Source organism: Lampetra planeri, chromosome 16 (assembly GCF_965212315.1).
Source record: "Lampetra planeri chromosome 16, kcLamPlan1.2.h2, whole genome shotgun sequence".
NCBI lineage: Eukaryota > Metazoa > Chordata > Hyperoartia > Petromyzontiformes > Petromyzontidae > Lampetra > Lampetra planeri.
The window spans coordinates 2029908-2048276 of record NC_136122.1 but is presented as its reverse complement, the minus strand read 5'-3'; the positions used below and the strand labels follow the sequence as shown (position 1 = coordinate 2048276).

General features: G+C 52.0%; 1 protein-coding gene across 1 annotated transcript in view; it reads left to right on the top strand.

Annotated features, from left to right (window-relative positions):
* The window catches only part of LOC144722915 (ras association domain-containing protein 8-like), a 32667-nt gene that overhangs the window by 9058 nt on the left and 5240 nt on the right, over positions 1-18369 (top strand). The window contains exons 2-3 of the mRNA XM_078601332.1: positions 14379-14771; positions 15312-16264. Coding sequence (XP_078457458.1) covers positions 14669-14771; positions 15312-16264 — 1056 coding nt within the window. The 5' untranslated portion in view covers positions 14379-14668. The remainder of the gene's footprint in view (positions 1-14378; positions 14772-15311; positions 16265-18369) is intronic.

Sequence of the window (18369 nt, the reverse complement as noted above, 5' to 3'; positions counted from 1 at the left end):
CCGGGCGTGTCCCATTATCAACAAGCCGAGCTCCATTAAGATTATGGCTCCAACAGCTCGAGATAACGCAGGGTCTCAGTGCGCGTCGGTGGGTACGCCACAACGCTGTTTGTCCATCTGTGGGTCGCTTTGGATCGTAGCGCAGCGATGTGCCCGCGGCCTGTTGCAGGGACCGCTCTGGTGGTGCTGAAGAACCACATTGAAAATGCATTCACTAAACCCTGCCTCGCCGCTGACAGGGACCGCTCGTGTGCGTGCAATGAGTTTCCAACAGCCACTCTTCTCTTGACAAAATGAGCGCCACCTTTCATTGTTGACCATAAGACGCGGGTGGTTATTGATGATGGTGGCTGTCAACGCATGATGCTGGGTGTCCACCGGGCTGGCAAGGACGAGCAGTTCTAGATTTGAAGCTTTCGTGACTGCAATGATTCATATTCTTAGGTTTTTTCGGTAAAGTCACGTAGGTAAAACATTAAAATTAATGAAAGTAAAATAAAATAAAAATCACGACGTTTCGGAGGCAACACAAGTCTCCGTCATCAGGTGGGACTGTCACAGCCAGATTTGCTGCATCAAGTGAGGCAATGATTCAAGATGTAATCCCTTAAAAGCAAGTTGAGGGGGGAGGAGAGGGGGGCGGAGCTCATCAGAATGTGGTAGCCAATGAATGGAACGTATCGGGAGGGAGGGGGGCGGGGCCAAAAGAATGCACAACGTGGTACACGTCGACGGCGTGGACGTGGTTGTGCGCAAGCAACTGCTGCTGCACACGCCAACGCATTGGACAGAGAGGGGGAGGGGAGGCCAAACGAGAGTGTGGTGCAAGTGTACGTGGACATGTGTGTGTACAAGCACCTGTTGATACACATGATAGAAAAGAACGAAAATGCCCATGTTTATACCAGTGTTGATTTTCAACCGTGATGATGGGTACAAACTTAGTAATCATTGGAAAGATGTTATCAACCACGCAAAAAATACTTAATTACACATTTTTGGACCATCTTATCTGACAGGCACTATTTTACTTTACTTTACCGAGTGTTAACATCTCCAGTGTTTAACAGTACTCTCTTCATTGTTCAGCCAACACTGGTATAAACATGGGCATTTTCGTTCTTTTCTATCATGTGTATCAACAGGTCCTTGTACACACACATGTCCACGTACACTTGCACCACACTCTCGTTTGGCCTCCCCTCCCCCTCTCTGTCCAATGCGTTGGCGTGTGCAGCAGTAGTTGCTTGCGCACAACCACGTCCACGCCGTCGACGTGTACCACGTCGTTCATTCTTTTGGCCCCGCCCCCCCTCCCCCTCCTCCCCCCCTCCCCCTCCTCCCCCTCCTCCCCCTCCTCCCCCCTCCTCCCCCTCCCGAGGCGTTCTACGTGACACGTCGTGCCGTCTTTGAGCCCCGCCCCCCCTCCCTCCCGATACGTTCCATTCATTGGCTACCACATTCTGATGAGCTTCGCCCCCCTCTCCTCCCCCCTCAACTTGCTTTTAAGGGATTACATCTTGAATCATTGCCTCACTTGATGCAGCAAATCTGGCTGTGACGGTCCCACCTGATGACGGAGACTTGTGTTGCCTCCGAAACGTCGTGATTTTTATTTAATTTTACATTCATTAATTTTAATGTTTTACCTACGTGACTTTACCGAAAAAACCTAAGAATAAGGACGAGCAGGGCAAGAGGAAGGTCCTCAACAGACGAGGACTTCTGTCTGCAGAGGCGTTAGCACTGCGTGCAGGTCTTGGCTTTGTTGTGCGAAAATAGGGTTGCTTTCTAGAATTTAACCCACCCATTGCACATGTGAAACCGTTGCGTTTTACGCATCAACATTCAGTCAACTATATCCTGTACCATTCATCGCATGCTGAACCTGGCAGTTCTAGAGCACTTAGCACCCGTTTATCGAAAGTTGGTCATGTACTCACATTCGTCTCGCTGCGCTGTTCTATTGCCCCCTTATCAAAGTGTCCTCTGATGAAACCTGCGTGAAGGTTACACTGCCCACATAACATTTCCGTGGCTGCTTGTGAAACAGACAGGTGTGGCCAGGCGGTGGCAGCCATGATGAAGCGTGGGGGTTTGACGAGGGGCTTGTGCGTTGAACACCGCTGTACGGGCTGCACACGTCTGCTCGCTGTGGTTCCAGTCACTCGCAGTGTCGACATTCTCAGGGGCTTTCTACTTTGTCTTAAATAGATAATCACCTTGTGCATCGCCAGCGCCAATCACACGTTACAGTTCTCTTGTGTCGCTGGGAACTGTCAGGTGACGGATATTTACTGGCAGAGATGAGACGCTGCATTGGTGGCGCGCCCCCCTGTCTGCACAAAGGAGGCAACCTCTACCTGTGCATGAGACTTCTCCGGTTTGTCGCTCACTGCCCTTGCGTTCGCCGAGCGGCCAGGACAGACGGATGGAATGCTCATGGTGATCTTGGAATTAAGAGGCCTGCATTTTTGTACACTATTTGATGGGTTTAAGACAACAACACTCAGTGTACACAAGGAACCTTTTCCTTAACTCCAGGATACCAATTCCCATGTTGACTCTGACTCGGAGCTCATGAGGGAGTCAGCCCAGAGCTAGAGCACAGCAGCTCGAACTTGTGGGCCCAGTGCCACGCGTGTCTCACCCCCCTGGCCCCTCGGTGACTTGGGCTCTGATGCCCGAATCCATATTTCATTGATACCAGCGCAGCACCACGGTGCGGGCCTTCGGCCACAGAGCCAATCCTGGTGACACCAACGACCGCCTCCACCCAGCATCGATCGCGTTCGGTTATTGCCGAAGCAGACGGGAAGCAAAGTATCTGTGCCGCACGCTCTGCGACGCGCGCAGCGTTCGCCGCAGGACCCGGCACGCAAGCGCGAGGCGACCTCAGTGGGATCGGCCCAAGCTTGTCCTGACGCACGCACTGCTTGCTGCCACACATGTGTGACAGCACTGGGCTAATGGCTTTCAAGCTGAAAGCCATCCAGAACAGACCGTACAGCATATTACGATGCAATTCCAGATCCACAAATACGAAGGAGACATCACAGCGATACACTCCGCTGCTCCTAACGCAGTTATCAGGCTTGACCACCTGAATGTGAAATTTTGTAGATGTTGCTCAGCCATATGAAAGAAGTAGCATATTCTTTGGGTCTTTCGGTAAATTCACATAGATAGGTTCAAAGAAAATATTTTCTTAAAGTCACGTAGATAGGTTCAAAGTTTTGACACAAGTTTTGGCAGACCTAAGGTCATGTTTCTAGCACTGGCACTTTATGGGGATAGTAATGTAAACAGAAAGCTACTGCTTTGGCTGCATGGGGCTTGCAGGCCCAGTATTGCCAATATGGTAACTATCTCGCCAGGTATACAGGAGGTTGTGGGTTTGATCCCGACCCTGACGCCTGTATATTTGGAGTTTGCATATTCTGTCTCCCCGTGGTCACATGGATTTTTCTCCGGGTCCTCAGGTTTTCCCCTCCATTTTTGGAATCAACATCATGCGTTTTGAGTATTTGGCTGCTATACATTTCCACACGTGATAAGCAACTTCGTTTGAACTATCATTTGTGGCCAGGTCACTTCTGAAAAAGAGCAATATAGCTCAGTGGGCCTTATCTGGTAAAATAAATAAAAAAGAGTTTAGTTTGTTATGGTGCGTCGCCGAGCATCGTGCCACAGAATTTCGTGCCATGGAACGTCATCACAGCTCGTGCATTGCATCCTGACTGCGCGTCCACCGGTCCGCTTCTGCAAAACTATGTTTTTGACGTCATACACCGCCTATACTTTGCTTGAGGTTTTGATAATATTATTTTGTCCGAAGCGCCATTGTGGTGAGCGTGGAAGGTGACATCTTTCCAGAACTTGTATTGATGGTAATCCATTGTCCAGTATAGGCCTTTGTCAACCCATTGCTGGATGACGTCCACCCCCACCCTTTGTCGTACATGGGGGTTGTTTGACCGTGTAAAGCCACACGCACACATGGGACAGGTTCTGATAGCATTAACCACCTGACGTTGGCCCACGGTCAGGAATAGGTCCCTGGTTGCAAGGTTCAAAGTGAAGCACACTCACCATTGCACCACCGCTCCAATTATTTGCAATAAGGTGGTACTGTTAATGTGTTCACTGTGTAGACAAACCTCAGTCAGTCTGGACCAGAAACCAAAATAACAAAAAGAGCCATTTTATTCAAATACGAGACTTTCTTTGATAAATAATGCCATGAAGCAGTCCTTGATGAGCCGCATGCGGCTCCGGAGGCATGGGTTGCCTACCCCTGACCTAAGCTGATTGAGTAATGTCGTCCGGGGCTTGGTCGATGGTATTTGTGGTGGGGTCTCGGCACTTCAGGTGCTCGTGAGCAGATGCACGCTGTTGTCAACATCTCTGGTAAATGTGTATTTTCACAATCGCGCCTCTTTATTGCTGAAACCCATAGATGTATGAAGGTTGTTGGGTTCATTGGCAATGACAAATGCTATTTGTGGAACAGCAAGGTGTTGCAGGCTTGGGGCGCCAGCCCGGTCTAATTACGCACAGGTAAATGATTCACCGAGCTTCACACATCTCCTAAGAGACTGCAAGGACACACACAGCCTACTCGGAAATAACACCAGACTTGAGAACAGACACTCTGCTTTGGGACAGATACCAACCTTGCTGCCTCTAGACACGGCAGGGCCGGCTGTCGGCTGGGCTAGAGACGTAAGGAAATGTACCCTTGACACTGTAAGATTCCACGACATCACTATCTCAGCAGTGCTTATCTGCGGCCATGTTAGTTTTAACCACTCAGCCAAACTGCAAGTAAGCGACACAGGAGGTTCCAAGGCACCTACAGGCCAAGTATTTATAATGTTGAACGTGTTTAAACGATGGCCATCATTAAAGCGTGGTGTTCACGGTAATGATTAACATGGAGAGCTTGAACATTAGCTTTTCCCCACATGCTGGAATGCACACCCTTAACCCATCAACCGACCACCTCCGTCACGAGCGTGTGTCCTCTTCCCAGCCTGGACAGCCAGACTCACGGGGGGCAGGGTTAGAAGCGTCTGGGGCCCAGCCAGACCAGCGGCACCCACGGGAGGTTGTGCTGCGAGGAGAAGAGCAAGACACAACGAGACCAATGGAAACATGTGTGGAGTAGAAACGTAGAGATGCAGCAGGAGGGAGGAGGGCCGCGCAAGGCAAAAGGAGGTGGATAGTGAGAGGATCGTGCGATCGAGTGAGTGACAGCAGAGATGGGTGAGGTGCAGTGAGAGTCGGTGGGAGAGATCAGTGCGCCATGGTGGTGAGATTTTTAACTACCTCGCCTGGAATACAGGAGGTCGTGGGTTCAATCCCAACCCTGACACCTGTATATTAGGGGTTTGCATGTTCTCCCTATGGTCGCATGGATTTTTTTCCAGGTTCTCCGGTTTTACCCTCCACAGTTTTAAACATGCATTGACAGTATTCGGCTGTTATATATGTCCACGTGATAAGCCACACTGTCGAGCTATCATTTGTGATAGATGGTCACTTCTGAGAAAGGGCTACATAACTCAGTGGGCCTTGCCTTGTAAATATAAAAATAATAATTTGAATTAAATAAAGAGATGGGGGAATGCCGATATGCTTCCCTCCGACTGGAGGGCCCCACCCTCCCCACCCTCCCCACAGTCGGCCGCCACCACGGTGGCTCTGTGACGACCATTCCTGCGCTCGAGCGCTCGTCACGCCGTGTCCGTACAGCAGTGGCGAGCCAGCGCGGCCTGAATCGGAAAACTTGTCAATTGCCCGAGTTTAATGCGGCTTCTTCTCAGCCTTGTCGCCAATGAATGCATGAATGAACTAAAAAAGAAACGATCTTACAGGAACATCCTGTATATTATTTCCACCTGTTCCAGCTCCGAGGATGAACAGTGCAGTCAAACTATGATGCGGAGTGCGCGACCAACCGCTCATGGCAATTTCACTGCAAGCCGTGGTTCCCGATCACTTTCGCAGACCACCCTGTGGGCAGTAACGCATTGTTTATAAACAGAACGCTCCTGAAGGTAAACGGTAAACTATTGAAAGAAAAGCCTCGGCAACACCATTAACTTGCGTTGGTGTTTGCTCGCCTGAGTGAGGTGTCTGCTGCGAATTGTACAGTGGGCAGGAAAATAAATCTGGTATTTTGCGAAAGAAATCTGTTGCTAGAACAGCTCAGAGGACCCCTTCTCACAGCCTTATGGAGCGCCGGGGAGCGCCGGGGTGCGGAGCAACAAGAAGGCTCAAGACCCCGGACGCTGGGCTCCGTTCACGGGGATTCCGAGAGGACAGTTATTCCCCCGCGATGACTGACAGCTGTGAGTAGAGCTGTCAGATTTTTAGACTCCAAAATTTATAAGGGTGAACGTTTGATTATCACAGAGTTTCACCAAATTTGAAAACGATATGTAACTCTGAAAGCTGGTTGTGCGGTTAGCCATTGGTGAAGGTTCAATCCTCGGAAACATTAATACTAGGATGGGTAAACGTGGGTTTGAAGCTGTTGGATTGTGGATAAACCAGGTATCACGCAAGGGCTCTGAGCATTGGGTTATGGGTCCGGGTACGCGACTGGGAACTGCAAAACAAAGAATCCCCGTATAACCGTAACAGACTTTTGGGGCAAGTGCTGTTAGCGAGCACCTATGAAGGCCTGGAACGGTACATAAAGAGGTGGGTGGCCAGCACCACGCTCGGCCGCCTTTGTCTCCCTAGTGGCGATGTTTATTCACCACGCCAGGTATTCAGTTCACCTAGAGGAGGCCCAGGGCCGTTTCAGATAATCGTCATCGGCATTGGCAGTGAGCAGGGTTCGCAGCGCAGCGTGCCAACCTGCTGCACCACCACCACTGTACCCCACTGGGAACTGCACGAGGGTACAGACCGGTTGTACAAACAGATGTTTACATTCGTGGGAGCTGACATGGTGGGAAGCAGGGTGGAGGCAGGTTGAGGAATTTAATTAACTTTGTAGCTCATTTTGTTTGTGATGGAGGAGGCGGGCAGGGTGACGGAGGCAGCGTTAATGACGATGTCAGGGCTGGCACTCCCTCTGGGCACACACGTGCTTGCGTAAACACTCAACACACACGTCGGCTTGACAGACATGTACATACACACACACTCGCACTGCGTTTCTGAGCTTATCGTACCGAGCACACGGAGTATTATCACAGCCCACACTGCAATATGATTCGTAATCGATGTTTGGGTTGGACCGCTGCACGGTCTGACACTGTTGTTGAGATACGCCCCCGCCCGACACAGCAACCCACATGCAGTTGTCACGCGCTGTGCGAGCGTTTAACGCGCACCACGTGTTCATGTTGCAGCCCACGCCGGTGAGTCGAAGAGCGATGCTCACAACCAAAGGTAGCGGTCAGATGAGCGACGTGTCACTTGAAACTGCGTCAAACGCCGTCAGGACGCGATCCAGGAAGTCAAAATCACAACACTTGGTGGGGGAGCAGCAGGGAGTCACCCCCCCACCCACAGTGTCGCCATGGACACAGGGCGCATACACACACGAGGTCACACACACACGGTAACACTCACACGGGGTCACACACACACACACGGGGTCACACACACACGGTAACACTCACACGGGGCTCACACACACACGGCGTCACACACACACGACGTCACACACACACGGCGTCACACACACACACACGGTGTCACACGGCGTCACACGCACACGGGGCCACACACAGGGGACACGCACACGGCGTCCCACACACACACGGGGTCACACACACACACACGGGGTCTCACACACACGGCGTCACACACACACGGGGTCTCACACACACACACGGGGTCCCACACACACGGCGTCTCACACACACGGCGTCTCACACACACACACGGGGCGCACATGTACACACACGGATGGCACACACACGAGTGACACACACGGGGCTCACACACACACGGGGCGCACATACATATACGGTTGGCACACAGTCTCACATGCACCTCCTAAGTCACACACACGGTGCACATGTACACACACACGGGGGATATACACACAAACGGGAAGCACACAGGGCACACACACACGGGACACACACACGGGACACACACACACGGGACACACACACACGGGACACACACATGGGGGGGCACACACACACGGGTCACAAACACATGGGTCACACACGCACCCACTGCTGGTGTTGAGGAATGCTGTTAGTGAGCATCTATTTTGGCCGGCAGGATATGGGGCCGATGGCGGTTGAGCACCACACACACACGGCGTCACACACACACGACGTCACACACACACGACGTCACACACAATAACAACAATAACCGCCATTCGCCACTAAGTGGCGGTGACGTCACCACGACGCTTGTGCCAGGCCAAGTGCACCTTGAGGCCACATGAAGTGTCGAACGCCCGCTGGCAGGAGGTCACGGGGCAGACCCAGCAGGTGCCACGGGTCTTGACCGAGATGACCGAGATGACTGGCTGATGCACCACCTGTGCCCCCTACTGTACCAACTTGCTGTGCTTTAGCCACCCGGCGCTCCGCTCGTTGTTGTGAGCGTCGCTCCTCCGCCCTCCGTTGTTGTTGTCGGGCGACTGCCTCCAACTGCCCAGTAGCGTCCTTCACGAGCCTCCTCCACTGAGGCCGATCTTGACACCGCTGGTACCAGTCATCGGCAAGTCCACTCAGCTCCACGTCCTCCTGTACCACATCACTCCATCTCTTCTCTAGCCCGTGCCGCGCCCGTTTAGCCCCCTCGATCCGGCCAAACAAAAGCTGTTTAGGCATGCGGTGGCTGGGCATGCGGGCTACATGACCCAGCCAACGCAGCCTTGCCTGCCGGAGGAGCTCACCGATGGGACTTTGCCCAGATCTTTCAAGGATTTGTGAGCTCCTCACACAATCCAGCCTGGTTAAACCCAGGATGGATCGTAGGCAGGCCAGCCTAAATGTTTCCAACCGGCGAAGATGCTCCATTAGGGGGGTCCACGTTTCGCAAGCGTAGAGAAGGGAGGGAATGACCGTGGCCGAGAAGACCTGAAGCTTCGTGCGGAGCGACAGACCAGGTAGCTTCCACACAGCGTTACGCAACCGATGAAAAGATATTGCCGCTCGACTGATTCGGAGTGAGACTTCTGCTGTTAAACTGGAGCCGGTCATAAGCACACTGCCCAGGTATGGGAAACTCTCCACTCTCTCCACAACTTCCCCATCACCGATTGGGAGTTGTGGGGGTGGAGTGTCCGATGGTACAAAATACCCAGGCAGGTGCTTAGTTTTGGTGGGGCTGATGGTAAGGCCCCATCTCTTAGTGGCACGCTCCAGTCTCAGCAGCAGCGTCTCCAACTCCTCTTCTGAATGAGCAGCTATTACCAAATCATCGGCATACATAACGTGGTTGACCAATAGGGAACCATCCCTTGATCGCACCCCGGTGTCGATCAGCCTCCCATTATATCTGTACCAAATTGAAATTCCCCCGGTACAGCTATTGAAGGCTTCACGAACTACGCAGTCGAAATAGATGTTAAATAATGTGGGAGCCAGAGGACATCCCTGTCGCACCCCAAGGTGTACAGGGAAAGGCTCCGACTCCCGGCCACGTAGTTTTACCCGGGCCCGCTCACCATCATGAAGGTCCTTAATGATCGTGAGCAGAGGGTCAGGGACTCCGAAAGCACGAAGAACAACCCAGAGCCCAGGCCTATTGATGGTATCATAGGCCTTGACCAGGTCAATAAAGCAGAGATGTAGGTCTTGTTGGAATTCCCTACACCTCTGCTGTAGCAGACGGACAGAAAATATGGCATCTGTGCAGGACCGCCCTTTCCTGAAACCGCATTGGGGTTCCGCAAGCCTCTCCTCAGCGTGCCTAGCAAGGCGATGTTGAATAATCCTTGCCAGGACCTTTTCCGGCACACTGAGGAGTGAGATGCCCCTGTAGTTGTTACAGTCTGTGCGGTCCCCCTTCTTAAAGAGGGGAACCACCAGGGCATCCTTCCAATCCTGCGGTACCCGTCCAGCGGTCCAGACTGTTGTTATGATGTCTTATAGGGCAGTCTGTGCACAAATGCCACCCTCCCTCAGCATTTCGCTTGGGAGATCATCTCTGCCCGGTGCCTTTCCTGGTCTCAGACTCCGACGTCACACACACACACACGGCGTCACACACACACACGGCGTCACACACACACGGCATCACACACACACACACACGGTGTCCCACGGCGTCACATGGTGAGGGCACCGCAATCACAGAGAGTTCAACTCCACTCCGCCACACAGGCGCGCCTCCCAACAGAATTGCACTCCTCCATCGCCCTACACGTCACTGGTACACCATAAATGCACAACTCATTCATGTGCGCACAACCGTCTATCCATGTCTATGCAAACACACACGGCAAGTTCCCATGTGAGCTGTCCCATGTTGTTACTGGTTCATGAATTACGTCCATATTGGGAGCATTCGTCTGTAGCTGAAAAGTGCGTGAAGGAGATGTGCATGTCTGAAAAGGCACCGAAGCCGGAAGAGGAACGTGACTCAGGACAAATGCAAATGAGAGACGTTTTAAAGATTTTATATAGACATTCTAAAGATGTCTCAGGGAAGTGAGAGGGCGCGGGTAGAACGCGTCACTTACACAAGGGGTGACGCGCGACACTCGACGCTGACGGCAAAACGGCCAAAGGTTGGGGAATGCACAATCAGAATCAGAATATATATTTGTACTGGAGGAATCCGATGAGCTTTAAAACTCTTTTCATACATGTCCAGTAGGGGTGCATCAGAACGTTACAACACCAAACGATACAAAAACACGATAGGAGTGCAAAGTATAGGAAAGGTAAACAAATCATTTCAAAAATACATTCAAAGAAAATATTTTTTTTACTTGGCAGGTACGGCCCACTGAGCTATTAGCTTCTTTTTCAGCGACCTGGCCACAATTGATAACTCAACAAAGTGGCTTATCATGTTTAAATTTCTAGCAGCAAAATAATCTAAATTATATAGATACATGTTGATTATAAATGTGGAGGGAACAACCGGAAGACCCAGAGGAAAAAATCTAGGCGACCACAGGGAGAGAGATAGGGACGCCACCGTGGAGGTGGAGCGATGAGATTGGCTCGCGTACAGGAGACAGATGGATTGTTTACCACACGTGTATTGATAGTTCAATGTTCACGTGCAATTTTATTGCGGGAATGTGTGCTGTCTTGGTGTGCTCTGGGAATGTTATTGTTGTTTTTCTTCCTTGCCAAAGCTTGAATTTAGTGTTAAAATATCGGCAGGAATTTGTCTTTATGCCATTTGTACTTATATACTTGTTTTTTTATTGACTTGCTTACATTTCCTATACTTTGCACTCCTTTCGTGTTGTTGTATTGTTTGTTGTTTTAACTTCATGATCCGTCCCTACTGGACGTCTGTGAAAAAGAGCTTTAGAGCTCATTGGATTTCTCTGGTATAAATACAGTTTCTGATTCTGTTCCATCACTAGGCAATGAGAAATGCCAACAACTTGTAGAGCTTTTCATCCAGCAGTAGCTGGAGTATTCCTGCCAGTGATTGTAAAGGGTTTCATTATTTGAGAATTGGAAACTACTTTTAGATTCGGAGTGAGGAGACTGCAATTTTTTGTGCCGCTTTAGGAGGGGGCGTGTGTGGACCTTGCATCGAGATGTAAGCCCTGAAGCTGATCCCAACCTGTGCCTGTGCGATTGGGAATTATGGATATTTTTCACTGAATACGAAACTACCTGATGTTGGGAACCTTTGGCCAAAACACAAATGATGTTTGAACGGCTGAATGGAGGGGGGGCAACTATTTTAGTACTATTTTTATTTAACCAGGTAAGGCCCACTTAGCTACTCTTTTTCAGAAGCGACCTGGCCACAAATGATAGCTCAACGAAGTGGCTTATCATGTGGAAATTATAGCAACCAAATACTCTAAACGCATGTTTTTAAATGTGGAGGGAAAAACCGGAAGACCCGGAGAAAAATCCGCACGACCAAGGGAAGAGAGACATGCAAACTTAAAATATACAGGCGTCAGGGTCAGGATCAACCCACGACCTCCTGCAAAGCAGACGAGGGGAGTTAACATCTAACGTTCTTCTGTAATACTGAGCATTTACCACCGGGACTTTAATTACCCGGTGGCTCTCCCTCGACCAATGGGGGCCTCCCCTTGCTAGGCTTGGGCTTTGTTTGCTGCCAAGAGGTCGCCAGGCGCCGTACGGGGACATCTGTGCTGTTGCTATGGCGGCAAGAGCGGTCGCCCACGGTCGCCACTCGTCTCTGAGCCCCAGGGCACCGGGAGAGGTCCGGTCCTCGCCACTGTTGGCAACATCCACGAGGTCTGCAGAGGTCACCGGAGCTTAGTGGCTCGGTGGCAGCGGTAGCAGCAGACTGTCAGCTAAGCTTTCAGCTGTGAACCTTGATCATGAGTTGGAGTCCCCAACTGGGGGAAAAATGGAACACCGCCCAGTGGGGCCGCTCTGCTACGTGCAAAGTTGGCACAGGCTGTCGCAAAATAAAACCTAATAACGTGGGATTTATCGCATAATCTCAATCACAGGTTTACTTTTGACATTATTTAAAACATGAAAAAGCAGCCGAAATTTGGTGGATTATAACACCCAGGTCTTGCCGTGCGGTTGACTGAATGATACAGGAGCTGTGATCTGCGAGTGTCTGTGTGCTACCGTAGATCAAAGAGGCACCGCACGTAGACGATGGAGACAGAGCGAGTAAATGCCTTGAATTGAACGACTCCCCAGCCCCCACATTCCTCGTTACTAATTAACTTTCAAAGTGAAGGAACCCTGACGGTGATCGGCAGGAGCAACTTAGAGCAAGGAGAGGACACTACCACCCAGTGTGGTGTCCAGGGGGGCAGGAGAGGGGTGTTTATGGCTTGTGTAGTAGAGATCGGCGAAAATATTCCAGGGGGAGCCTGAACAGGGAGAGAGAGAGAACTTTTCAACGGCCACGTGAGCAACATTCGGATTGCACGCAGTTTGCAGCGGCGTGCAATGTTCCAGTCTAAATGAAGGCACTCGGTTACAGGAGTTGGCGAACGGAGGTCGGATGGAACCAGATGTGTGGCTGTGCACGCCCGGCCAGGGCCAGCCTCACTCTGCACTGAAGGAAACTGATTCCTGGTTCAAACAAGTCCCCAGCGAGCATCTGTCTCCAACGGCGCACAGTGCGCTCGTGGCTTGGTCTCCAGTTTGGAGTTTGTGGTCAAGTTCGCAATCATTTTGAGAAATGAATCGTATCTCTTTCTCTACAGCGCATCGCATAAACCGACTTGCCTATGATTGGTTATGGAGAGGTGATTTGTAAATCCACAGGCACAGTGGTAAATAGTCTCGACCCAATCTTCTCTTGGCTTAGTGTTGTTAGGAATGAGTCTCTGTTCATCATCAGCACAACTATTCCAACAATGTCTGCCTTCCACCATCAATACAGAGGGACACGCAGTGGTCAGAGTTTGACTGCAAAGCGCTTACTTGTTCTGGCGTTCATTTTATCCACTTTGCTCGCACTATATTTAAACCCTCACAGCTTACAACACCACAGCATTTGCATTGTTGCACTCGGAGTCAACAATAGATTTGGAAACTGTTCCTTGACCTAAAATGGAACACACTTTGAGATTTATTTTAGAGTTAACCTCCATTACCTCTCAATAATTTAATTAATTTCTTGCAAATGTTGAGTGCCAATGCCCTTGATAATTTTTGTACCTCATCCAGTTCGTATCTTTTTTATTATCTGTTCATTCGTTTGGTTTGTGTTTAAAGATTTACAATATTTCAATTCTCTTTTTGCAAATGTGTTTGTCTTGTATTGACCTGTAAACCAGGTCTCCCTCGAAATAGGGACTTGCAGTCTCTGGGTCTCATCTGGTGGACATAGAGGATATGACTGACAGATGCCTGCAGTCACCACACCCTAGCTGTGTGATAAACACAAACTCGTCTCCTAGATTACCCATACTTTTGCACAGCAGCGTTGCTTGTTGGTGCTGAACAGGCCCAACGGTGTTGGGGGTGCGCAGCTGTCTACAGGCTTGGGTCCCCAAGGCCCACAGGCTGATGGACCTAAAAATAATTTAACCATTAACGTTAATGCCGAGAGGCAGCTATTGTCTGCATCTCTGCCCATGTGTGTGCTCCCCACTGCTCGCTACCACTTTGTTCCTGAGCCCCGTTGCGTGGAATGGAATTTTGTGAATGAAGCCTCTAATGCGGGATCTGTGCATTGCGTGCGTACGTTGTGTGTGCACGTGTGTGTGTGTGTCGCTCCACCTCACGTCTTTCCAGACGAGACCCAGGAGAGCGGTGACGGTGACTCTTGGGCTTACCAGCGATCGCCGTGCCGCTACCCGGCCCCTTGTCCCACAAGCTTTCTCTGTGTCCCGCTCGCCTGCCCCTGCTCTTCCGCCACCCTTGGGCCGTCGACAACCAGACGAACGAGGGGGTGGCTTTCTGCAAAGTTCTCGTAGCCAGCGCGGGTCGCCGGGTACCATTCGGACTGAGGGCCCCGTGAACGCAGGGAGAGAGAGCAAGAGAGCGAGAGAGCGAGTCACGCGTGAGGGAGGCAAGGCCGCCCGATGGAGCTGAAGGTGTGGGTGGAGGGGATACCGCGGGTGGTGTGCGGTGTCACAGACGCGACCACCTGCCACGATGTCGTCATTGCCCTCGCTCAAGCGCTCGGTAAGACAACGCGAGTGTGTGCATTGAGATCTCGAGTGCGTGTAGTACCTGTGGATTCGGTCCGAGTGATGAGGGGGGGACGAGTCCAACCATTGTGTACAGTTGGAACTCGGTGTGAGCGGCCCCCTGGCCTCGTAACTTAGCACCGCCCAGTGTTGGCTCGCGCACCTAAAAAGTACAGTGGCGTTATAAAATAGAAAAATAAGTTCCAGCCATTCTCAAATCACCAATAAAGGCCTTCCAAGACCGTGGTGTTCTTTTTGACAATACAATATCCATGCTGGTCAGTGCGGGCTAGCAAAGGAGTGAGAGGGCAGGTCTGGTTCAGATATCACTCGCTACTAATTCAGGTGTGTTCCAGAATTTGCCAGGGTCCTAGCGCAGCACGCTAACCACTGCACCTCCACTCCATCATTGTTCTTTCACCTAATAACATCGTGATTGTCGTCATCGTCACAGTCATCACTATGGCCACCGTGAGTGACGTCATCATCTCTAGCCGCAGCTGTAACCCGTAGCTTGTGCCCCTGGCTGTCGCAGGCCGCACGGGGCGTTACACGCTCATCGAGCGATGGCGCGACACGGAACGCCACCTGTGCCCGGGCGAGAGCTTGGCAGCGGCGCTGGCCGCGTGGGGGCAGCACTCGGCCGACGTGCAGCTGCTACTGCGCCGCACGGGGCCCGGCCGTGAGCAGGACCCAGGGCCTAGCCGCGCCTTCCCGCACCAAAGCCTGCCCCATCAGGGAAGGCAGCGTCCCGCCGAAGCTGGTGCCGGGGCCACTGTTGTCGCACCGGAGCCTGACTCGGATTCGCTTCGGCGTCGGGAGGTGATGCGCAAGTCGCTCACATTCACGCCAGGCATCCGCAAGCTGCTGGAGAAGGCGAGCGGTGGGCGAGGCCATGGGGAGCCGGCGGGCGGCCCCCGGGCATCCGTGCCGCCGGCGCGGCCTGACGAGTTGAAGCGGCTCGTGCGGCTGCAGAACGAGCGCCTGCGTGATGTCGAGATACGCGTCGACGCGTCGGACGCGGAGCTGCGGCGCTGGGAGGAGCGTGACTCACGGAGCGGCGGCGCTGACGATGAAGACGACGACGAAGACGACGACGATGACGATGATAGGGGAGAGGACGGCGGCGCCGTGGCGGCGGTAGCCAAGGAGGCGGCGCAGTTGGAGGCAGAGATTGCTCGCAACGAGCGGGAGGAGGCGGCACTGGAGGCAGAGTGGCGGCGGGAGGCGGAGCGCGAGGCGGAGCTGGCCCAGCGACTGAGCGATGCGAGGGAGCGCGCGCGGACCGCCGGCGAGGCCGCACGGCGACGCACCGAGGAGGCACGCCGCCTCGAAGCCGAGGTGGCGGCCGTGCAGCAGCGCGGGGCCGAGCGCGGAGCTGCGGACCTGAGGGCGCGCCTGGCGGAGGTGGAGCGCGAGGCCCGCTCACTCGAGGGAAGCCTCGTGGTGGTGCACTGCTCGCTTGAGGAGGCTGCACGAAGCCTGCGTGTGAGTACGATGTTCCCGTGCACTACCAGCACTGATGTCTGGGATCTCATCTGCCTCTCGGCCAGTGCCGTACTTTTTTAAATTTCAGTGTGGTCGTAGCCCATAACTAACAACACCGTTCACGTAATTGATGCCGGGCCGGCTGCGAGGTCATCCACATGTTACTGTCTGGCACGCTGAGAGCCTCTCTGTCGAGAACACGCACAGCTGCCTGCTGCTGGCAAGAGCGATGATGTCAGTGGTTCCCTGGCATCATCAGGCTGCCAGGGCTGATGATGTCACCTGCTCTTTCTTTATTGCACAGCGTGGTACACATCTGTAAACATGGGTACTGGGTTACAACGCTTTAATAACAATGCGATTGCTCCAAGAATTGACCTGCATTCGTGCCCCCAAGTAGCTGGGCCATAGCCGAGTTGGTTTGGGCGCCGTGCTGGCAGCAGGGAGGGGCATGGGTCGCTCGCAGCCATTCTGAGGAGCGTGGCAATGGAGAGAGGCACCTCCTCGCTGTTAGGGCGCCCCCTGCTGGCCCTCGGACTCTTGCAGGGGACGGGGCGCTTCGGTCGCCATCGCCGTCGTTAAAAGTCCACCACGCGGATCCTGCAATTTCCTGGCAGGATCCGTGTGGGAATCCCGCGGTCCCTGGTTGGTCCTGTGCCCTGTGCTTGGTATAAATTGTTTTAGCGTGTTCACGGCCCACCTACAGAATTCCCTTTGGGTACCATTGGCCAATGTTACCCAAAGGGATGACGATCGCTTGTGTTGTGATCGAAACGTCGAAGTTTTATTTTATTTTATTACTAGCGGGAAGTACCCGGCGTTGCCCGGGTCTTAAAAATATTTAAAAACTACTCTTAAAAATCTAACAGCAGTGCGTGCTGACTGTGGTGGTACCTGCTATGATTACAGCATTGTATACTGTGGTGGTACCTGCTATGATTACAGCAATGCATACTGTGTTGGTACCTGGTTTCACTGCAGCAATGCATACTGTGGTGGTACCTGCTATGATTACAGCAGTGCATACCGACTGTGGTGGTACCTGCTATGATTACAGCAGTGCATACTGACTGTGGTGGTACCTGCTATCACTACAGTAGTAGATGCTGACTCTATATCAGTATATATCGACTCTATAGCACAAAGTACTCACCAGAGTGGCGTGGTGAGGCGTGGTCCCGTGCAGAGCCTCCGGCCTCACCTAGATTATCCAGCCGGCCGAGGTGGCACCTTGGCAGGCTGGAGCTGGGCTGCTACCCCTGACCCCCCCCCCCCCAGCCACGATCTCCCCGTCCGCTCTCCAGTAATATATACGGCCTATAGTGGTAGCATCTAGCGAATGTATAGTAGTAATAACTGCACGCATCGGGATGGGGGGGACATCACACAGGGAAGAATTTACCTGAGAGTTTAGTGTATTTTTATAGCATTTTTTTACGCGAAAGAAAATGTCCCCCTCACTTCCACCGAAGGCGTGCGAGTTGGTATGGTCGTGCACGCGTCATAAATAAATAAATAACAAGTTTACTGCCTATAGTGCTAGCATCTAGCGACTGTATATATTAGTAACTGCACGCATCGGGGTGGGGGGGACATCACACAGTGAAGAATTTACGTCAGCGTTTTGTATTTTTTTTATAGCATTTTTAACACGAAAGAAAACGTCCCCCTCACTCCCACCGAAGGCGTGCGACTTCGCATTTGGGCCTTTCCCCCCCACCAAAGGCACATGAGCTGGTATGGTCGTGCACGCATAATAAATAAATAAAATGGAAGTGCACAAAAATCGCACTAAATCGCTAATTAAACTCATTTAAAGTTGACGGATGTGAAAAAGGAATAGCGCTTGCTCACCGCGGGGCTTACGGCGTGGTACCTTGTTAATTTTTTTTACATAAACCCCACCGTTGGAGAGCCAAGCGCGCGGCCACACACAAACCCACACACAATTTTAGACTTTTTTTTATATAGATTTTGAACCTATCTACGTGACTTAACCGAAAGACCCAAAGAACATTGGCCAACGTTTAAGCATTTCACTGCTGCTATACAAACATGTACAGCAGCACGTATAGCAGAGCATCCCACTGCGGGCTGTATGATGG